General features: G+C 36.6%; 5 protein-coding genes and 1 long non-coding RNA gene across 8 annotated transcripts; 5 read left to right on the top strand and 1 right to left on the bottom strand.

Moving 5' to 3' along the window:
- Positions 1-30: 30 nt before the first annotated feature.
- LOC108808961 (dehydration-responsive element-binding protein 2B) lies at positions 31-1,285 on the top strand. The gene is made up of 2 exons (XM_018581074.2): positions 31-209; positions 301-1,285. The coding sequence occupies exon 2, from the start codon at positions 323-325 to the stop codon at positions 1,181-1,183; it is 861 nt and encodes a 286-aa protein (XP_018436576.1). The 5' UTR covers positions 31-209; positions 301-322; the 3' UTR covers positions 1,184-1,285.
- Positions 1,286-2,310: 1,025 nt separating this feature from the next.
- On the top strand, positions 2,311-5,701 carry LOC108808958 (cytosolic endo-beta-N-acetylglucosaminidase 2). Of its 2 annotated transcripts, none has more exons than XM_018581069.2 (11): positions 2,311-2,904; positions 3,043-3,180; positions 3,299-3,408; positions 3,482-3,593; positions 3,666-3,773; positions 3,848-3,960; positions 4,048-4,129; positions 4,258-4,338; positions 4,427-4,479; positions 4,578-4,713; positions 4,800-5,701. In XM_018581069.2, exons 1-11 carry the CDS (start codon positions 2,407-2,409, stop codon positions 5,520-5,522), a joined length of 2,154 nt encoding a protein of 717 aa, XP_018436571.2. In that variant the 5' UTR covers positions 2,311-2,406; the 3' UTR covers positions 5,523-5,701. The 2 variants fall into 2 exon arrangements, with proteins under 2 accessions (XP_018436571.2, XP_018436572.2); XM_018581070.2 differs by having other exon boundaries at positions 2,763-2,904; positions 3,065-3,180.
- A 3,966-nt stretch (positions 5,702-9,667) lies between these two features.
- Positions 9,668-11,838, top strand: LOC108808960 (receptor-like protein 53). The gene has a single exon (XM_018581073.2). It carries the CDS (start codon positions 9,710-9,712, stop codon positions 11,279-11,281), a length of 1,572 nt encoding a protein of 523 aa, XP_018436575.2. The 5' UTR covers positions 9,668-9,709; the 3' UTR covers positions 11,282-11,838.
- A 138-nt stretch (positions 11,839-11,976) lies between these two features.
- LOC108808957 (receptor-like protein 53) lies at positions 11,977-15,537 on the top strand. Its single transcript, XM_018581068.2, has 2 exons — positions 11,977-15,238; positions 15,341-15,537. Exon 1 carries the CDS (start codon positions 12,232-12,234, stop codon positions 15,232-15,234), a length of 3,003 nt encoding a protein of 1,000 aa, XP_018436570.1. The 5' UTR covers positions 11,977-12,231; the 3' UTR covers positions 15,235-15,238; positions 15,341-15,537.
- Positions 15,538-17,108: 1,571 nt separating this feature from the next.
- Positions 17,109-18,122, top strand: LOC130496859 (uncharacterized). Its single transcript, XR_008935988.1, has 2 exons — positions 17,109-17,612; positions 17,781-18,122. It is a non-coding gene; the product is annotated as an uncharacterized LOC130496859 (long non-coding RNA).
- LOC108808966 (trihelix transcription factor ENAP1) lies at positions 17,973-21,681 on the bottom strand. Of its 2 annotated transcripts, none has more exons than XM_056989436.1 (3): positions 19,286-21,681; positions 18,455-19,224; positions 17,973-18,260 (listed from the first exon to the last, which is right to left on the bottom strand). In XM_056989436.1, exons 2-3 carry the CDS (start codon positions 19,209-19,211, stop codon positions 18,241-18,243), a joined length of 777 nt encoding a protein of 258 aa, XP_056845416.1. In that variant the 5' UTR covers positions 19,212-19,224; positions 19,286-21,681; the 3' UTR covers positions 17,973-18,240. The 2 variants fall into 2 exon arrangements, with proteins under 2 accessions (XP_056845416.1, XP_056845417.1); XM_056989437.1 differs by having other exon boundaries at positions 21,437-21,681.
- Positions 21,682-21,957: the final 276 nt, after the last annotated feature.

The following is a 21,957-nucleotide window of genomic DNA, read 5'->3' as shown; positions in this document are numbered from 1 at the left end:
AACCTCTATAAATACTCCTCGACCCTTTGGACTCGAGAGCTATTTTACTTTTGGAGAAGTTAGAAAAAAACGCGACACTCCGGAGAAGAACAAGATAGACGAATCACGATCGTTACACGAGAGAACACAGCAGCCAAACGAGAAAAAAACTATTGTTGACCATTGAAGTAGAGATTCAACTCGAGTTTTGAAGTTATCAATCCCATTAGGTATGTCGATTCTGGATTTTCCTTTTTTTTTTTATTAATGAGCTTTAGCTAATTCGTTGTTCTCACGCTCAGTGTCTCTTTCTTTGTCTAGGTATCTTGATTTACAGCTAAAGATGGCAATTTATGAACAAACCGGAACCGATACATCATCATCATCATCAAAGAAGAGAAAATCAAGATCTCGAGCAGACGGTACAACCGTCGCTGATAGGCTAAAGAAGTGGAAAGAGTACAACGACACTGTTGAACAAGGAGAGAATAAACCTAGACGCAAAGTTCCCGCGAAAGGATCGAAGAAAGGGTGTATGAAAGGCAAAGGAGGACCAGAGAATACTCGATGTAGTTTCAGAGGAGTTAGACAAAGGGTTTGGGGTAAATGGGTCGCAGAGATCAGGGAACCTAACAGAGTAAGCAGGCTTTGGCTTGGCACTTTCCCTACTGCTGAAGAAGCTGCTTCTGCTTATGATGAAGCTGCTAAGGCTATGTACGGTCTCTCCGCTCGGCTTAACTTCCCTCAACAGTGTGTTGTTGCCTCTGAGTTTCTTGCTAGCTCTTCGAGTCAGTCTGAGGTGTGTAGTAGTGTCGAGGATAAACCGGTTCTTGGTGGTGATGTTTGTGTTACACGAGATGATACCATGATGAGTTCCGATTTGCTGGATGAGTTTGATGAGGAGTATTGGGGCAGAGTATCCGAGGAAATAGAGAAATCTATGGAGGAGGGAGAGGAAGAAGTGCTTACTGTTGCGGATTATGGTTGGTGTAATGATATGTTGAACGAGCAGGATCTTTGGGATCCGAATGAAGTTTTTGATGTTGATGAACTCCTAGGTGATATAGATGAATGCATGTTAACAGGTGTCGGTCCGGATGAAGACCAAAACCGGATACACCCTGGTGGTTGTGATCCGCATCCTCTTCAGCTCGAGCCACACAATGGTCATGAGTTCTTTGACTTGGATTCTCTGGATCTTTGAGAATACTGAGACAACGAATGGTCTGCAATAGAAATTTTGGGTTTGAACAAGGAATGGATGATAATGTAAAATATAGTAACTCTATAGTCTTTACTCTTTCAAGTGTTGGATCTAATTTATTGAGTTTAATATGAGATAACATAATTAACAGAAAAGAATAACCTTAATTTATAATTACAGTTAATAAAAAAAGAATGTCAAGAACTTAGCAAAGAGATGCTCTTTGCAAGTATCTTGAAGGCCAGGCAAGGATTAGCTAGCTGCTCCTTCGTCGATGGGCTAAATTGCTGTTCTTGATAATGGCCTCGTTCAACAAGAACACATGCATTTTTTTTGTTTCTTACGATCAAATATCTTTCAATCACTCCTTCAAATACCACCTGAGTATAACTACAATGATACAGTTGAGTATTGGTTCTAACTTGCTGCTAATCACAATTTTGAAGGTTCAACAACATTTAACTTCACATCTAGATCCGATCCAATAACGAAGAATCCAGATGTTCATGTTAATCCTTTAGGCCCATATATCGCCGGGCTTGAGCACATGATTATGAAACATTTGATTGGGGCCCCCACTTTGTGGGGCCCCTGGTTAACAGTTTTTTTTTTTTTTTCCCAAAAATTATTGGTTTCTATATTTATTTCTATATATAAATTTCTATGTATATTCAAATATTTATATATAATTCAAATGTAAAATAAAAAGTAACATGGACTTTTATTATGCATAAATTTAATAGAAAATATTAGATTTTGGGTTATTATAATTTAAAATGATTAAAACTACAATAAAAATATATTACTATTATGGTAACTGAAACCAATAACTTTTTATTTAAATAAAATATATAATTCAAATAAAATTTTCGTTATAAAAAAATTATTATCGATTTTAAATTTAAAAAAATAAATTTTTATTTATTTTTGAATAGGGCCCCTGAATAGATTTTAAATCTCAGGACCGGAACGTTCTATTCTTGCTTTCGTGCAAGCTTACTTTATACTAAAAAAACATGCAATTTCCATGTCGTGGATTCTTCACTTGAAAAGAATGATATTTTTTTTTTTCTCGTAAGCTAAGCTTTTTATTTAGCGTACGAACAAAGGAAACGAAGAACAACGCCATCTTATTTTCATAAGCCATTTTATTAAATTAAAAAAAAAAATCGGAAGCCATCGATCGACGATCGTCGTCTTCATCCCGTTGACATTCTCTCGAAATGCGAGACCTTATTCGCGCCTATTTCTCACGAAGAACACTCGTCTCTATCTACAACCTCTTCTTCTTCCTCTCCAATAAGCTCCTCACTTCATTCCCTCTCTCCCTCATCATGCCCAAATCCGACACCGGCGCAGAATCCGAGTCCGAGGCCGTACCGCTGCTCGATCTATCTGCACCGTCGTCACCGATCTCATTCCCGATCAAATCACTCCAAGACCTGAAATCACGTTCTTACTTCGACTCGTTCCACTTCCAGTTCAACCGCTCCACCGTCCCTCTCCGGCGAGACTTACCTAATAATCGGCCGAGGGTTTTAGTGTGCCACGATATGAAAGGAGGTTACGTAGACGATAAGTGGATCCAAGGGTGTGAAAACGACGCCGGATACGCGATCTGGCATTGGTATTTGATGGATGTGTTCGTTTACTTCTCTCATTCTCTGGTGACGATTCCTCCTCCTTGTTGGACCAATACAGCTCATAGGCATGGCGTTAAGGTGAAAGAGACATTCTTTAGTTGATTAGGATGTGTAGAGTTCAGATTTTTAATGTCTGTGTATATGAATTGGAAATGTTAAAAGGTGTTTTAAGTGTTTAGTGTCTTGTGTGTTTATGTAAAATGTTATTGTTAATAGGTGTTGGGGACTTTCATTACAGAATGGGATGAAGGTAAAGCTACCTGCAGAGAGATGCTTGCCACTAAGGAGTCTGCTCAGATGTATGCTGAGCGTTTGGCTGAGCTTTCTACTTCTCTAGGTTTCGATGGATGGCTGGTGAGTTTTGTCTTTTGGTATATGTTTTTGCGTAACGTATCTGCATCCAAAACATAGAGAACGAAATTGATGAAGTGGATAAAAGGGCATTTCTGAAATGTTAGCTGTTTACCTGCAGATAAATATAGAGAACGAAATTGATGAAGAACAAATTTCTAATTTGAAGGAATTCGTCAGCCATCTAACAAAAGTCTTGCATTTATCTGCGCCTGGGGCTTTGGTTATTTGGTGAGTTGTTCACTTTCTTACTTCTTTCTTTTGGTAAACCACTTTTAATCTGATCAACTTTTTTTTTTTGCAGGTACGACAGTGTCACTGTTTGTGGCGATCTTGAATGGCAAGATCAGTTGAATGAGAAGAACAAACCATTCTTTGACTTGTGCGATGGTATCTTCATGAACTATACATGGAAGGTACCATTTTTTGGTTTGATCAATTCCTCCAGTTTGTGTTTCTTCTATATACCTTTGGTGATTTTGTTTCAGGAGAGCTACTCTAAACTATCAGCTGAAGTTGCAGGGGACAGAAAATATGATGTCTACATGGGAATTGATGTCTTTGGTCGCGGCTCTTTTGGTGGTGGGCAATGGACTGTATGTCTCAGAAACTCTTTTAGAACACCAAACAATAATATGTCATCATTGTCTCATTAATCTATATATGATAGGTTAATACTGCACTTGATTTGCTGAAGAGAAACAATGTATCAGCTGCCATTTTCGCTCCCGGATGGGTATATGAGACTGCACAACCTCCTAATTTTCATTCAGCTCAGAATAAGTAATACTCTTCTTTTGCCTGTTTGATTATTATAAGAAATTGCCATTTCTTTGTCATCTTATTATCGTTTATGCGTTTTCTCCTCAGATGGTGGTCACTTGTTGAGAAGTCATGGGGAATAGTCCAAACATATCCACAAGTCTTGCCTTTCTACTCGGATTTCAATCAGGTAAAGTGAGATTTATTTCGTCTTGCTTCCTATCTTGTTACAATAACCCAAGGGTATAAAGTATGCATCGACTATCTTGGCTATGATTTATGTTAATGTTCTGAAAATATCTTTTCTCGTCTGTCCAGGGATTTGGTTACCATGTTTCACTCGAGGGTCGCCAGTTATCTGATGCTCCATGGTACAACATTTCTTGCCAAAGTCTCCAGGTTCAACCATCTTATCGTCCTTCACTGTATATATAATATTGTCTACCTTCTCATCTGATTTTTGTATTTGTTGTGATATTCACGTCAGCCACTCCTAGAGTTCAAGGAAGACAACACTGATATCATTCAGGTCACTGTTGAGTGAGTTCTGTCCCTGTACTAAATATGTTTTTGACTTCTTTGTTGATTTAGATACATTTATTAGCAAACCGTTCACTGTAAGTACATCTATTTGTTAGTGCACGAGAGGCATCTTATAACGGAGGAGGGAACATTGTATTCAAAGGAAGACTCGAGGGAGATGTGTATTTCACAGCAAGGCTCTTTAAACCTCTTCTCCACCTTTCTTCTTCCCCCATCACAATCTCCTACTCTGTTAAGTCCCTCTGCTTTTAGATACATCTACGCTATGGTTATCTTCTTGTTTCTCTTACTAATGGATGATTTCGGATTTTTTGCAGGTGAAATCAGATCATGAGACTTCTAAATTTGGACTCCTGCTTTGCTTCTCATCCCCATCACGCGAGACTAAATCCATACTTGTAGCACCGAAAGAAACAACCACCAGATTAGATCACATGTTCTTGAAGTGCCTCGTCACATCAGAGCAGACTGTATCCGAGTGGACGGTACACGAGACAAGCCTTGTCATGGATGGACACACACTGACTGAAATCTCTGCCTTTTGCTACAGAACAGAGAACTCGACAAAGACATCTGAGTACGTTGCGTTGCTCGGTCACATCTCAATCAAAGATCATCATGTTCAGCTCCTCCAGCAAAACCTCGTTTCCTTACCTCCAGCGTCATCATGGGTCATTGAGGCTCGTAACTTAGAGCTTGTACCGGGTAATTCCGGTTCTAAGATCCTCAGGGTTAAGTTAGAATGGAGACAGAAACAGCTTGAAGATTCTGTTTCTCCAGTGTATAATGTATATGCAGAGAATGTGAAGTCAACTGATGTACTAAGATCGAGGAAGGTTCTGGAGAAACCAAGAAGCAAGAGAGTGTTCCTCGGAATCTCTCACATTCCGGCGTATTACGTTTCGGAACTGGTGCTAGATTCGGACGTGAAAGGAGTCAGCTTTGTAGTTCAACCGTGTTGTGAAGATGGTTCATGGATGAAGGTAGATGATTCCCCTAACCTTCTTGTGAACTTGGAAGGTCTCCCGCAAGTTGCTTGAAACTATGAAACGATTAATAATGTATATTACAAAATTACATTAATCTAGAAAGTGGGGAAAATCATTATAAAAAAATCTGAACCAGTCTTACCAACTAGTCTCTTCCGTATGGAATGTTGGTTTCTCATCACGAGTCGTCTCTTTTCTGTATATTTTATCGAATGAAAGTGTGATGATTATCACCAAAAACTTGTTACTATGGACGTGAGAAAGAACAAATGCGGTAACTGATTGGCTCATCAACATTTTTGTTTTTGTTTACTATAGAGCGATCGAGTAAAATCTTGGCTTCTTCCTGACGTTCTTCTCGTCATGAGGAATATTAGTTGAAGAATGTACTCACTATGATATGGGCCATATGGTTCGATCGTGAGTACATTCACAGACGAAGAGTTGATTCTTTTTTTTTTTTGTCAACTAGAACTTCTATAAGAGTTGATTCAACTTTCTGATCAGTCTACTCTGATTAGTGGTTTTTTTTTTGTCAACTAGAAGAGTTGATTCTTCTGTCATGAAGAATGTTCTCACTTTTATATATGATTTCAAGCAAATTGATACTTTTGTTCATTTTGATTGATTCTTAGTAAATAGTTTATTCTTTTTGTCATTTTGCATATATTTCTCATTTTGGAAGTCATGAGGAATAAACCAAAAATAAAAATAAGACCGCTCGCTGTTGATTTTTCTTGAAAAGGCTGATGTGTTTTGTTTTCTTCTTATTAATATAAGATATTCATTCTTATTTTGAAATTCTATCAAAGTTAACTAGTTTAGCAGTTAAATTAGTTCTTTTTTAAAGCTAGGAATGTCATAATTAAAATCTTGAATTTTTAAATAATAAGTAAAAAAGACAAAACATTTACTATCAAATCGAAAGACTACATATATGCAAATATGCTTGGGTCTCGTAATCGTAAACGTTAGTATTTTGGGGTCAAGATGCATGGGTCGTTTGTATATGCAATATGCATGGGTCTTGTAAACGTTAGTTTAAATCCAAATATAAACCTAAGCAAAAATAAGACTTTCATAAATTACGTCTTTTTTGGTGTAGACAATTTTATTTTTCTTTGAAAATTCATGTGATTAGTGTAGGGGACCAATATGTGTGGAAATTCTACTATCAGACAAAGATTTTGCTTTGATGAATAATGTATTTTTCTCTATGGATAGTTGTGTGTGTGTTTAGTCTATTATCTATATCTATAAAAGAAAGATGTATCTCTCATGGTGACACGTCAGATTCCAGGTCACAAATTCGTTGATCCTGGCGTTGACATGTGTCCTATTTGCAAAGTGCAGCATTTCATTAAACTTATTTTGTCATGGGCTTCGTTCGTATGTGTGGTTGGACTTGAAAGTAGAAGGTATATTTGGCCCAGTTAGATTGTTCTGCGCTCCAATCCTAATTTTGTTTAACTGAAAAAAAAGATCGTCTCTCTTCTGCGTCAACGGCGACGAGTTGACGTTTTTGCTTCTCCCTACTATATGAAACGGTCCGAGTTATGGGTTTGTGTTAACTCCCATTGATACACTCTCCCACTATGTAGTCTTCAATGCTTTGTTTTGATCTGTAAGGCGGTGTCTCTAACCCTATAAAAGGTAACTTTACTTTCTGTAGATCATCATCATCATCTGTACTCTTGATTTTGCATACGTTTGTTGATTTTTTTTGTATTGTTCATGTTTTGCAGTCACCATCTCCTTCTTCGCCGTCAATCATCGTCGCTCCTCTAACCGGTTAGTTTCTTCTTCTCTTAGTGTAGCACAATGTGATGTATTCTTAATATATACTGAAATTATGATTGTGTTTCGTGTTTCAATTAGATTGCATGTTACCCTAGATTGAGAAACTCGACTTTGTGTTTTAGATGAGCAGTAAGGGTTTCTTCACTTGGTTCAAAGTATATGGCTGCTTCAGTTTCAATAAGACTTATTCTCACTGTTGGATCCTTTGAAGATCTAGGACGCATAAGCAGTATTATCTCAGTTTCTAAGCTTTTTCTTATATGTAAAAATGTGAACATTTTTTTCTTTGATCTCTAACTGCTTCTCCTTTCGCACAGCTAAGGCATCTGGGAATTTTTTTAAGCTCTCCGCCATGTCATCAAGAGGTTGGTGTTTAGATCATGAAAATATTATCATGTTACTTCCATTGCATATAACTAAGATCTACTTTTCCTTAGATTACAGAGAGTTCGGAATCACGGTGACTCTTTGTGATTGTATCTATGCTGAGTCTAATCTACAAATTGAGCAGATGAGGTTGGGAAAGACTCTACAAGCAATTTTTTTGAGTTATCTGAAGTTTCATTAAGAATTTTGAGGGTCATTTTGTTCGTCAATGAGATCTGCTTTTTTAAAACAAGTTTTTTATGTTGAACTGTATAATATTGTGTCTTTATTTCTGGCAGTTGTGCTTTGTCCTTTGAGCGTAACGGACGGTGGGCTGTGGGAGACAAAAGGTTCACTCCAGAACATGATGTTCTTTGGTATTCTTGAGAATATCTAGCTGCTTACAATCGATCTCTCTACCCAAGATTCTGCGAAGATTTTTTTCTCCCTAATTGTTGTTCTCTGAAAGCTGTTAAAATTCTGTCAAGATTTGGATTATTATTGATCTTTTCTATTGCAAGTGTAGATCTTTTACTTTTATTCTGCAAAGCTACAGATCAGTATGCTTTACTTCTTATGTGTTCTATTTATCATGCGTTGTGTTACACCGACGAAGTTAGTAAACAAAGTCATAACTTCAAAATAGATCTTTAATTTGTTTTTTTTTTTTTTTTGTAACAAGATCTTTAATTTGTTTATCAGTGCGACTTTGTTCGGTGGAATTCTTGCTGTTCCAAAATTTTAGTAAACAAAAAAGAAAAAGATTATACAGAGTAATGGAGATGTCTTTTTTTTCAAATTAATGGAGACATCTTCTTATTACAGTACTAGGGTTAATGTGTTGTTTCTAACGTATGATATAGCATTGCTGGATCAAGACTTCTTTTCTCAGAATGCCACGCAGTATGGTGTATACTTGATGAACTCAAATACTAAAGAATCCCAACAGTGTTGCTTCACTAGGAAAATTCATCGACTTTTGAACTCTGATATCAAAATCTGTCCATTACAAACTTACTTTAGTCATTTTATAACAGGGCTAGAATTTTTATTTTTTGCGAGCTGGTCTATTGGTGGACTTGAAAATGAAGTATCGTTCTGATCTTTATTGTTATAATTTTATGAACCTATTTTACTCAAAACATTCTCTTTTAAAACAACAAATAAAAAAGAATTAATATTAGTTTGTTTACTCAATAACGATGGTAACTATTTTTCATACTCGGATTATGGATTATTCGCACCGTAACTGACTTGACAAGCACGCAAAACAACAATAATGATAGTCTTCTGTTCCACCAAATATGCTTAGTATGTCAAAATACAACACGAAAAATAAAAGAATATTATGTATTTGTATTGATCAATACTTTTAAAACAAATACATATCAAATAAATCAACGCAAGTGGTACATACCTCACAAAATATAATCAATACAACAGAAATTATTTTGACATAATTATAAAAGTAACAATTTTAGAAAACAAAGTAACTAATTAGTACATCCATAATATTGTTAGGTTTAAAAAATAATTCATTCGCAAATTCTGATAGAAAGAAATATATATAAATAAAAATTCAAAAGTAAAATCGTTTTAGTATTTCCTAAGTGTTGTTTGAAAATTAATATTTAGTTTACTGTAAGCAATATATATATATATATCAAAGATATTATATTTAAATATTTAATTATATTTATATATTATGTATTTAATCTAAACGATATATATATATACATATTAAAAAGATATTTTCCGCATGATTTTAAAATCATTTGCATTTTGTTATAGAAATTTAAACTCAATCACAAATTTTTCAATGTGAACTAAAAATATTCAATTACAATGACATGTACAAAATTTAACTAATATGTATATTTTATATGATAAAAATTTATATTATATGTTTACTTAATTGTTGAAATTGTTTTAAGATTCACATCCCGCCCGTAGGGCGGGCCGACCCTAGTTGTGCTATAAAGAGATGGCCGTGGAAGCATGTTTACTCGTATCACCAATTTCCCTTTTCTCTTTGCTCTTTCATTTTAAAGTTAAATAAGCTTAAAAGAAGAATGAAAGGCTTTTGGAACTTAACGAGTACCATTTCTCTTACTCTTTCTATACTATTCTTATTCGGTTACGATTATGAAGACGTGTCTGCGGTTCCTACTAGGCACCTGTGTCGGCCGGAACAAAGGGATGCACTTCTCCAATTCAAGAACGAGTTTCAGGTTCTAAACTCTTCCGTTGATTCTTATTGTGATTATTTAAATCTTATTAAGAAGCCTCATGGGAAGACAGAGTCATGGATGAATAACAGCGACTGTTGTACTTGGGAGGGTATCACGTGCGATGCCAAATCAGGTGAAGTGATCGAACTAGACCTTAGTTGCAGCAACCTACTTGGCAAGCTTCATTCCAATAGCAGTCTTCGAAAACTTCATTCTCTAACCACTCTAAACCTTTCAGCTAATGGTTTTAGTGGTGAAATCATGTCTTCTATCAGAAACCTTTCTCATATCACCTCCCTCAACCTCTCGCGAAATAGTTTCAGCGAGTTCAATCCTTCTTCCATTGTAGACCTTTCTTATCTCACCTCTCTCGATCTTTCATTTAATAGCTTTTCTGGTCAGATTCCATCTTCAATTGGAAATCTTTCTCATCTCACTTACCTTGATCTTAATTTGAATCAAATTACGGGTAAGATTCCATCTTCTATTGGAAATCTATATAACCTCGATTATCTTGACCTTTCTGGGAACGATATTGTTGGAGAAATCCCATCTTCTTTTGGAAATCTAAACCAGTTGACCAGATTAGATGTTGGTCTAAATAGGCTCAATGGAAGCTTTCCGATTGCACTACTGAATTTGACAGGGTTGTCATATTTAAGACTCTTTTACAATCAGTTCACAGGAACAATTCCTCATAACATCACTTCACTATCCAAATTGTCGTTTTTTTCCGCAAGTAACAATGCTTTCACTGGAACCCTGCCTTCTTCCCTCTTCACCCTTCCTTCTATGGATACTGTTGATTTGTCTGATAACCAACTCAACGGTATTCTTGAGTTTGGGAATATATCTTCACCACCTAAGCTACGAAGGTTATATGTTGGCAATAACAAATTGAGAGGGCCAATCCCAGGCACGATATCAAAGTTTACCAACCTCGTCGAACTTGAACTTTCCGATTACAAGACACAAGGTCCAGTTGACTTTAGTATCTTCTCACATCTCAAGTCGCTCGCATATCTTGACATATCCTATTTGAACACGACCACTACCATTGACTTGAATGATTTCTTGTCGTATTTTAAGAGGCTCGGGTTGTTGGATCTCTCAGGCAACCTTGTTTCAATCACAAACAAGAGTCCAGTTCCCGTTCCCCCTTTATTGTATCAGTTGCACTTGTCAGGCTGCGGTATCACCGAGTTTCCGGAGTTTGCAAGATCGCAATATATGTCGTTTCTAGACATTTCCAACAATAAAATCAAAGGACAAGTGCCTGGCTGGTTATGGAGGCTACCAAAGCTGATTTACCTGAATCTTTCCAACAACACTTTCACCGGCTTCGAAAACTCAACGAAACTTGGGCTATCTTCAAGATTTGACCTCACCTCTGTGAATCTTCAGGGAGGCTAGATTCAAGAGGGATACTATTTTGGACACATTTTTTTCACAGCTAAGTAAAGTGGGAAAGGAATCAGACTCGGATAAGTATCAAGAAGCAGGATCTCTATCAGATAAAATCCTGTTCTGTAACTCGTGTCACCGCCAAGAATCTAAGCAGAGACATGCTGGTGAAAGTTTGCTCCTCTGCGGCTCTGCATTTGATAAACCAGAAATAGTATAATTTTTTTTTGAATATAAACTATTCTTTGTATACGTTGCAGTTTCTTCCAACAGACTTTTCAAGGTCTAACGGTTTGATGAATCGTAAATGTGGGATCACTCTATTGAATGAAGATGGAAAACCATGGACAGTGAAACATACCACAAAACATAGGCTTTGCTCCCGTGTCTTGACTCTAATATTAACAATTGACTTGCTATGTTTCAGTTGAGTTTGTTGTTTTCTTGAAGCTGTTTCTGTCCTTCACTCCTTTGTATACTTGTGTGTGATCTCGTTTGATATGTTTGGAGAGTAGTGACATGATACGGAGTTGATGCATCTTTAAAAGTATAAGAATATTTTTACACTCAGGAGTCTCTGAAACGTCTCCATATCTATTCACTCCGTCCCCAAAGATTCTTCCTGTCCCTTCAATGCTCCTAAACGTGGGAGGGACGTTTCTGAGTCGTCCCGTGCTTTTACTAGTCTCGCAAACGTCTCCGGTACGTGAGACAGCTATTGATTGCCGTAGCCGTGCTTCATAGGTTTAATTGACCAAAATGTGTGGAAATTTGACCATCCGACATAAAGATTTTGCTTTGGATGTGATGAATATTGGATTTTTCTTTGTGAAATAATAAATACAGAGACTATTATTTTGTATATAAAGAGATGGGCATGGAAGCATGTTACCCATCACCAATTTCCTTGTCCTTTATGCTCTTTCATTTTTGATATTCAAGAAAAATTATAAAGAAGAATGAAAGTCTTTTGGAACTTAACCAGTACCATTTTTCTTACTCTTTCTATACTTTTCTTATTCGTTCACAATTATGAGGACGTGTCTGCGGTTCCAACTTCGCACTTGTGTCGTCTGGACCAAAGGGATGCACTTCTCCAATTCAAGACCGAGTTCGAGGTTCAAAACTCTCCCTATGCTTATGATTATTGTATTAGCAATGGTATTAAGTCTCATCGGAAGACAGAGTCATGGGCGAATAACAGCGATTGTTGTACTTGGGAGGGTATCACGTGCAGTGCCAAATCAGGTGAAGTGATTGAGCTAGACCTTAGTTGCAGCTACCTACGTGGCAAGTTTCATTCCAATAGCAGTCTTCAAAACCTTCATTCTCTAACCACTCTAAACCTTTCACGTAATGATTTCAGTGGTCAAATCTTGTCTTCAAACCATATCACCTCTCTCGACCTTTCACAAAATCGTTTCAGCCATTTCAATCCTTCTTCGATAGTAGACCTTTCTTATCTCACCTTTCTCGATCTTTCAAGTAATATCTTTTCTGGTCAGATTCCATCTTCCATTGGAAATCTTTCTCATCTCATGTATTTTGACCTTTCTTCTAATCAATTTTCCGGTCGGATTCCATCTTCCATTGGAAATCTTTCTCGTCTCACCTATCTTGACCTTTCTTCTAATCAATTTTCAGGTCAGATTCCCTCTTCGATTGGAAATCTTTCCCGTCTCATGTATCTTGACCTTTCTTTTAGTGATATTTCGGGTCAGATTCCATTTTCGATTGGAAACCTTTCTCATCTCACTTATCTTGACCTTTCTACTCCTCAAATTTCGGGTAAGATTCCCTCTTCGATTGGAAACCTTTCTCATCTCACTTATCTTGACCTTTCTGATACTCAAATTTCGGGTCAGATTCCATCTTCCATTGGAAACCTTTATAACCTCACTTATCTTGACCTTTCTAAGAATGATATTGTTGGTGAAATCCCATCTTCTTTTGGCAACCTAAACCAGCTGACCAGCTTAGATGTTAATTACAATAAGCTCAATGGAAGCTTACCCATTACACTATTGAATCTGACAAAGTTGTCATATTTTGCACTCTACCAGAATCAGTTTACAGGAACAATTCCTCCTAACATCAGTTCACTATCCAAAATGAGGATTTTTGATGCAAGAAACAACGCTTTCAGTGGAACCCTGCCTTCTTCTCTCTTCACCATTCCTTCTATGGATAGTGTTGATTTGTCTGATAACCAACTCAACGGTATTCTTGAGCTTGGGAATATATCTTCACCACCTATGCTACGAATGTTAGACCTTAACAATAACAAATTGAGAGGGCCAATCCCGGCCATGATATCCAAATTTACCAACCTTGTCCGACTTCGCCTTTCCCCCTACAATACACAAGGTCCAGTTGACTTTAGTCTCTTCTCACATCTCAAGTCGCTCAAAGCACTTGACCTATCCGATTTGAACACGACGACTACCATTGACTTGAATAATTTCTTGTCGTATTTTAAGAGTCTCCGTCAGTTGGATCTCTCAGGCAACCTTGTTTCAGCCACAAAAAAGAGTCCAGTTTCAGATACCCCTTTGTTGTCTGACTTGTACTTGTCAGGCTGCGGTATCACCGAGTTTCCGGAGTTTGCAATTGGAAACCAAAGTATGTCGAACCTAGACATTTCCAACAATAAAATCAAAGGCCACGTGCCTAGCTGGCTTTGGACACTACCATACCTGAATCTTTCCAACAACTCTTTCACCGGCTTCGAGAACTCCACGAAACATGGGCTAGAATTACCGGGAATAATTATCATGCTTGCGTCAAACAATTTTACTGGAAATATTCCCTCTCTCATGTGTGATTTTAGGTCTGCAACCATTCTTGATTTATCAAACAACAACTTCAGTGGTTTGTTCCCTCGTTGTCTGGAAAATCTCAACGGTTCTCTTTTATATCTAAACCTTCGTCAAAATCGTCTGCATGGAGATCTTCCAAATATTATATTTCAAAGATTAATAATGCTTGACGTCGGACATAACCAACTGACGGGGAAGCTTCCAAGATCTTTAATCCATTTCTCTAATCTTGAAGTTTTGAACGTGGAAAGCAACATCATCAATGATACGTATCCGTTATGGTTGAGTTCTCTACCAGACCTCAAAGTTCTTGTAATACGCTCCAATGCGTTCCATGGACCGATACATCAAACTTTGTTCCCTATGTTGCAAATCATCGACATATCGCATAATCACTTCAATGGAACTTTGCCATCAGACTACTTCGAGAGGTGGAGTGCTATGTCATCACTTGGGACAATTTATGATCAGCGGTTTGACGACATGTACATGGGAGATTCCTATTACTATTATTCAGTGGTGTTGATGAATAAAGGTTTAGAAATGGAGCTAGTACGTATCCTGAATATCTACACAGCACTCGATATTTCAGGAAACAAATTTGAAGGAGAGATCCCACGGTCCATCGGTCTGTTGAAAGAGTTAAAGGTGCTCAACTTGTCGAACAATGCTTTCACAGGCCACATCCCTTCATCTATGGGAAACCTCACGGCTCTTGAGTCTTTGGACGTTTCCCAAAACCAGCTTTCAGGAGAAATTCCGCAAGAGCTAGGGAGCCTCTCATTCCTTTCCTACATGAACTTCTCTCACAACCAGCTTACAGGTCTAGTACCAGGCGGCACTCAGTTTCGAAGGCTGAACTGCACTTCTTTTGAGGACAATCCGGGACTTTTTGGCCCTTCTCTTGACGAAGTTTGCAGAGATATTCACGCGCCAACACCACATGAAACACCTGAATCAAAGGAAGTAGAAGCAGAAGAAGAGGAAGAGGTGTTGAGTTGGATAGCAGCTGTAATAGGGGTCATACCTGGTATTGCTTTTGGATGGGTGCTTGGATACATACTTGTTTCCTACAGACCAGAGTGGTTCATGAACCCTTTTGTCCGAAACAAACGCAGACGCCGCACCACCACAGCTCATTAAAGAGGTAGTATTCTAGAGTTTTAAACGAACTTGTTAGCAAACATTGGAAGAAACATTAATATTATAGTCAAATCAGCTGAGTACACCATTCTTTTTTTTTGTACAGGTCTTTTATAGCCTACCTGAGGAATCTAAAGATGAAATCCAAAGCAGCCACTATGTATATCCATATCAATTAGGATTTGGTGTATCATCTCTGGTTTAGCTTGATGTTTTCTCATTACTCTGTTTTTTTACCTTTTTCTTTTTTAGCAAACTTCTTTGTTCCTTTGGTACTTTTTAGCTTGGTGTGTCTTTTCTCTATCTCTATTTTTTTTTGGAACGTTTTAGCAAACTTCTATGTTTCTTACGCTGGAAATTACAAGCACAGTCAAAGATGTGCCGTCTTATATACTACGGATATTTCGATTTTCATATCAATGAGACACATAAATTCATAGAAACCCAATGGCCACTCCGAAATTTGCATTCATGTCCTGGCTTGCTATGCTGAACAGGTTATCGACTATGGATAGAGTTTCTGTTTGGGATCATAATGTGGATGCAACTTGTGGGCTCTGCAATGCTTCGCCTGAGTCTAGAAATCATCTTTTCTTTGGATGTTCCTATTCTTCTCAGCTCTGGGAATATCTTTCTTACGGTCTTCTTCGGAGTTCCTACTCTAACGACTGGTCGAGCATCATGCCGTTGCTGTGTCAAGATGATAAGGGGAGGAAGTGGTCTTTCTGTATCAGATATGCATTTCAAGCTTGTCTCTATGCTATTTGGAGGGAAAGAAACAAAATAAAACATGGAGAGAGAGCCACGCCTGTGACAATACTAAAGAAACTGGTGGCGAAGAGTATTAGGAACAAGCTGAGTTTGATTGAGAATTATAGAAGAAAGGGTATGGAGGGTGTTCTTATTTTCTGGTTTGAAGCAAGGTCTTAGTCTCCCCTTGCAATGAGATTTCTTACTCTTTTTCCATCATTAGAGTTTTGTCCTATTTGGGTTTTCTCTAATGATGGTTTTAATGAGGAGAATCTCATAGCTTCTTTAGGGGGAGAATGAGGGATTCTTGGTGGGGTAGAACTCTTGAAGTGTTTTTTTTTTGAAGTAGAGTTTGAGTTGGTTTCCTTTAGTTTTGTGTTGTTTAGCTTGGTTGATTGTTGCTCAAGAATAACAGTTTGCACTAGTTGTAATAAGGCTTTTTGATGAATAAAATTTAACATTCACTCAAAAAAAAAAAATTCATAGAAACCATAGATTAATAATGACCAGAAAAAGATAGGTTTAATTTGTTTTAACGATCATCGTCTACTTTATAAGAAAACTAGGTGTTTTGCCCGCACATGCGGACATAAATTTATAATAAATACTTATTAGTTTATGTCTTATTAATCTAAAATCAGCATAATAAATTATTATTTATGTTTTTAAATAGTTAAATCAAACATCAAAATATTTATATATGTCAAATACTTTTAATCAAAATATATACATATTATTGTGTTAAGTTTTTTTAAAACACTCATATCTTAGAGATAGTTTAGAAAATATATTTATATTTTTTGGTTGACTTATATTTAATAATAAATTGTTTTGTATCTTAATTTTTTTTCTAAACTTTTATAATAAAAATATTATTTTCATATAAGCACAAAAAAAGAATATATATATAGAAGAATTATCTTTTTTTATAATTCTAAAATATTATTTTCTAATCAATTATTTAATATAGCATATAACATATAAGCTTTATATCATTAAAATAAATTAGTGAATAGTTAGAAACTAATAATAAATTAATAACCTATCTAAAACTCTAAAACCTAATAAAAATATGACAAATAAGAAAAGCTAATATAACATATAAATTTAATATTAATAAAATAAAATTCGTTTTTATTTATATAGAATATTCATCAAAGCTATTATTTTAAATTAATGATTTAGTGACTCAGCTCAAAACAAATAATACATCAATGATAATTTAGTTTAAACTTAATAAAAATATGACAAATAAGCAAAATTAGCTAAAATCATGGAGAACATGACAAGTAAGCAAAATCACTTCATAAATAATAATATTATTTTAAATTAATGATTTAGTGACTCAGCTCAAAACAAATAATACATCAATGATAATTTAGTTTAAATTTAATAAAAATATGATAAATAATCAAAATTAGCTAAAATCATGGAAAACATGACAAGTAATCAAAATCAATTCATAAATAATAGTATAGATTCTTCTTTGATCAATGTGAAATCTATTTTATATTTTCCTTTTGACTGACTTTACATCTAATCTCAAGTCTTACTTCTCTTTGTTTTAATGTCCTCCACCTAAACAAAGGACACATCCAACTGTTTGGTCACTTTCACTCTTATTTCTGGTACGTTATCCTTTTGATTTTTCAACATTATAACTCCATATCAAAATTTCAAAAGATAAACCACTAAATGATTACGATGTATGACCTACGACCTTGGACTGGAACCCACGAGCCAATCATGTAACTAGCAATGTAATAGAGCCTCATGTGTCAACACTTGTCCATCAGGTCACAAGAGTCTTGTCCCGGAGATTCCAGTTTGATGCAAAGTCACATAAGCAAACAACAAAATCAATAGCTTGGTGGTTTTGATCAGTTCCAAAAATGAATTATGGAAGAACATCAAATGCATTGTGCATTAATCTGTAGACAATTCTGAGACCTGATTACGCAAGAGACTAATTGGAATCATGTTGTTGATACACAAACCATAATACATTTTAACACTTGACAAAAAGTACATGTTGATATGTCTGTCAGATTACTACAAGAGTTTCTTTCACCAATCTGCTTTGCTACCAATGTACCCTAAATAAGATAAGTAAACATAATAAGTTAAAAAAAAAAAAACATTGCTCTAACAATGAAACCTAGTGATTAAGAATAATAACAGTTTCTCCGAATGAGCTTCTCAGATCATCCAACCATTGCTCCCTTGCTCTACCACAGTATAGCTTCTCCATAAAATCTAATCCGACAACTTCTTATCTGTACAACAAACAACGAACAATTCAAGTTTTGAGTAACTCAATAGAGTAGATGCTCAAATATATGGTTCCAAATCAACACTCTGAAACTTCAGACGCTTAAAGTTTCAATCTTTAAAGCACATTAAAATGAAAGCTCTACCAAATATTCACAATTTGCTTATTAACAGAGACCAAAAAAGTTTATATATTTACCTGAAGCAGCAACAGCTCTACGTTTGCCAAGCTTTGATCTTTCGATCTCCATCTGCATATCCATCAACATGTTCATCCGCTGCAACTCAAGCTCCTTGGCAGCTTCCATCCTCTGCTTCTCCAACTCAACCATCATCCTCTGCTTCGCACCTTCGATCCTCTCGTACACCTCTCCCAACTTCAAAATCGCTCTCGCCAGCTCCCTACTCGACGAACCTTCACCTCCACTCGGATACACATCCTCCACTCTCCTATGCTTCCTCACCACAAACCCCCAATCACCCACCTCATCATCCTCCTCCTCCTCATCCTCATCATCCAAAGAGCTCCCACTCGATTTAGATCCGGTCGGATTCTTCACCACCGCCGGTCTCACAACTCCGGTACACTTCTTCGCCGCGACGGGACCGATCAAGAAGTCTAGCCTCTCGAAGAAGCACCAGGACGAAGGACAAGGCTTGGCCTTCTCCGTCTTGTACTTCTTCTTCAGCGTGTCGATCCGGTTCTTGCACTGCACGTCCGTCTTCGGCCTCCCGCCGCCGCCGCCGCCGTGGATCGAGTTCACCGCGTCGGCGACCTCTCTCCAGTCGTTCTGCCGGAGGTTTCCCCGGCTGAGGTTGACGTAGCGGTCTCCCCACGCTTCGATCAGCGTCGCCGTCGCGTCCTCGCTCCACCAGTCCTCGCGTCCCGGCGGGAGACGGTGGGAGGAGCCGGTTTGCGATTGGGATTTTGGTTGAGTCTCCGGCGTCGTCTCCATTGAGGATAAGAATCTGTTGAGAGAGGAGAGGAGAGGGTAAAAAAGTAGAGAAGGAGAGGATTGATTTTGATTACCGGCGGTGACGTCACGTCAGCAACGGCGATTATCTTTCTTTCTTTTTTTTTCTCCGCTAAACCGAAATTAATCTGTCTCTTACACTCATCTATTGAAAACCGGTTTGGTCCGTAACTGGGCCCCACAAGTATTGTCGTTTTGTTTAATGCGTAGCTAAGGCTGATGATGATTTGATTAATTTACCTTTAGTTAAAGTCATAGACTGATGACGGTTTGTGTTTGCTTACTATCAATTGGATGGGATGGGGTTAGTCTATTTATCATCATAAACCTGCTTAAATGTAGTGATGGTTAGAATAATTAAATGTTATAGAGCATAAGTTACGATGTAGTAACAAATAGGACGTAGGAGAGTTTTGGAAATGATACAATTAAGATGGTGGGATGTATAGTAAAGGAAAGATAGTTGAGTAGGCTAATTGCTAATTAGGTAAAGGTGAGAGCGATCATCCAAAACGTGTTAGGTCTTGTGTCTCGTGTCCTGTTATCTATATGTCCTTTTGTTTGTCTCAAACCAATTAATATGCTACTCCAGGCCTAATCACTAGTTTTTTTCTTACAAGTGCTAGCTATAAAAGATTAGCCCGAGAGGTAAAGTTCTTTTTGTCAATAAGTGTTTGGTTATTGAAGAGCCAATAGCAGAGGCATGTCATATGTGGAAACTCGTCGAGGGAAACAAAAATTGACACCCTTTGAGATACGATTCTCTAGTAGTAAGTAGTAACTGTAAGTCGGTAACCATATATATGTAAATGTAGCGTTTGCAACTTTGGACGCAGGGCTGTTGTTAGAGATAACCAATCAATCCTATATTCATCCTTTTAAAGATAATCCATTTTTCAGTACGATATTTATAGTTAGTGAACGTAGGAAGAATCCAAAGGAACCTAGAGTTATGAATAATGAACTTATGATCAACTTTACATGCTTTGGCCTTTGGTTCATCTACGTTATAATTTTTCTAAATCACCGATTGGCTTCCTTTTTTTCTTTTGCTAAAAATGTAAATTTCATTAAGCAAGTTAATGAAGATCTGATTACAATTAGGTCACATTTATATCAATCACATCCTACGTCCCCACTGCATGTACATGTACTAGTTCAAAACTTGATATGTGCTCACGTGTAGCTGTCTTTTTGAAGTAAAAGGACCCTCGTGAATACATATGTCAAAACGTCAGGCTTGACTTAATTTTGTAGCGGACAAGAAACAATTCAAAGTAAGACTAAAGCAGGTTAATTTGAAATTATCGCCTTGTCCAACAAGTATTTTATGAAAAAGACTAGAAAATTTTCGTATCTGATGAAAAACTAAGTCTAAATGAAATGTTGTTGTTGTTGTTGTTGTAATGATTTAGTACCAGCAGTATATTTCTGGTCGTACCAAGCTAGGGATGCAGTCTCTTGTATGAGTTCACTAATTTGTTTCTTCCATATTGAAAAATTAATCAGCATTAGGGGGAAATTAAAACGGTCTTGAGCAAAAAAAAGACTTGCCTAATTAAACTCACGATGAGTATATGTTAAACATCAACAAAACACATACCTATAAAATGAAACATTTTTATCATTCCAACGTATATGACCGTGAGAAATGCGCGACTGTGAGTTTGTGATCACTTGAATTGATAGTTTATGACCATTCAATGACAAACTTAAAATGATCAGCTATCACAAATATGGCATTCCTTATAAAAGGATAAGCTATCACAAATTAAGCACATTTATCTTTTTTCCTTTTTGTGTTAAAAATAAATAAATAGACAAGTGAAGTAATTGTTTCGGTAATCTAGCAAGTGAAGCTGTGAATTGCCAATGTACCAAGGCATGTTCTACTTTATGCACCAAAATGCTATATGACTGCAGTTGAAACTGCCTAAAAAGCATATCGACGAATTAATTGTGTTAAATAACTGCTTTAAATAGGAGACAATAATATGTAATCTCACAATATGATTCATTGATATGTTTGTTAGGCAGTTTCTGCTGAAAGATTTGGTGCAGAAAATTGAACATGCTAAATGTTTCCATTCACAGCTTTACTTGCTAATTCACTTTGAAAATGTTTTTGAACGGATTATTGTTCTCTTATCTATATTTCTGTTCCGGACTTAGGTACATATAATATTTATTAATAATAATGTACTTACAGAGCTTGCACTACATGAGCTGAGGAGACCGGTCATGGCACCGAACACATAGGATCCACACACCAACTTGAAGTATTCATTAACAGCATCACCTTGAACCAAAAATCAAAATTAGATTTAAAAGTCTCCATCTTGTAACTTGATAGAAAATTCAATATGCCAGAATTTTGAAGAATATCATTGTATCGCCAAAGGCATAGAGACCCAGGAGTTATTGTATTGATCAAATGGTGATGAAACTAGACTTGTTTAAATACTGATTCTAACAATTCACCACCACAAAACTTCAATTTTATAATGATTTCTAGTAGGACCGTGCCTTCATAAGACTAATAAAGCAAGAGCTTAAGGTCATACAAAAAAAGTCATAAGATTTGAGATCACATTTTCAAGAGTGATTGTTTTTTTCGTATGGTCTTCTGACGACCTTATCTCCTCAAACTTTTGCACCTAACTACGCGTTTATCTAAATAATTCATTTGCTTTTCCTTTTTCTATTGATATATGAAATATTTTTTTCA

This window comes from Raphanus sativus, chromosome 6 (assembly GCF_000801105.2).
Source record: "Raphanus sativus cultivar WK10039 chromosome 6, ASM80110v3, whole genome shotgun sequence".
In the NCBI taxonomy this organism is placed as follows: Eukaryota; Viridiplantae; Streptophyta; class Magnoliopsida; order Brassicales; family Brassicaceae; genus Raphanus; species Raphanus sativus.
This window is presented reverse-complemented; position numbering and strand designations above follow the sequence as displayed.

Excerpts from the sequence above, each read along its gene's own strand:
- LOC108808961 (XM_018581074.2), top strand. The coding sequence starts at position 323 with ATGGCAATTTATGAACAAACCGGAACCGATACATCATCATCATCATCA.
- LOC108808958 (XM_018581069.2), top strand. The coding sequence starts at position 2,407 with ATGCGAGACCTTATTCGCGCCTATTTCTCACGAAGAACACTCGTCTCT. Across the intron at positions 3,181-3,298 it reads TAGGTTTCGATGGATGGCTG|ATAAATATAGAGAACGAAAT; the intron begins GTGAGTTTTGTC and ends GTTTACCTGCAG. Across the intron at positions 3,594-3,665 it reads TCATGAACTATACATGGAAG|GAGAGCTACTCTAAACTATC; the intron begins GTACCATTTTTT and ends ATTTTGTTTCAG.
- LOC108808960 (XM_018581073.2), top strand. The coding sequence starts at position 9,710 with ATGAAAGGCTTTTGGAACTTAACGAGTACCATTTCTCTTACTCTTTCT.
- LOC108808957 (XM_018581068.2), top strand. The coding sequence starts at position 12,232 with ATGAAAGTCTTTTGGAACTTAACCAGTACCATTTTTCTTACTCTTTCT.
- LOC108808966 (XM_056989436.1), bottom strand. The coding sequence starts at position 19,211 with ATGGAGACGACGCCGGAGACTCAACCAAAATCCCAATCGCAAACCGGC. Across the intron at positions 18,261-18,454 it reads TAGAGCTGTTGCTGCTTCAG|ATAAGAAGTTGTCGGATTAG; the intron begins GTAAATATATAA and ends TTTGTTGTACAG.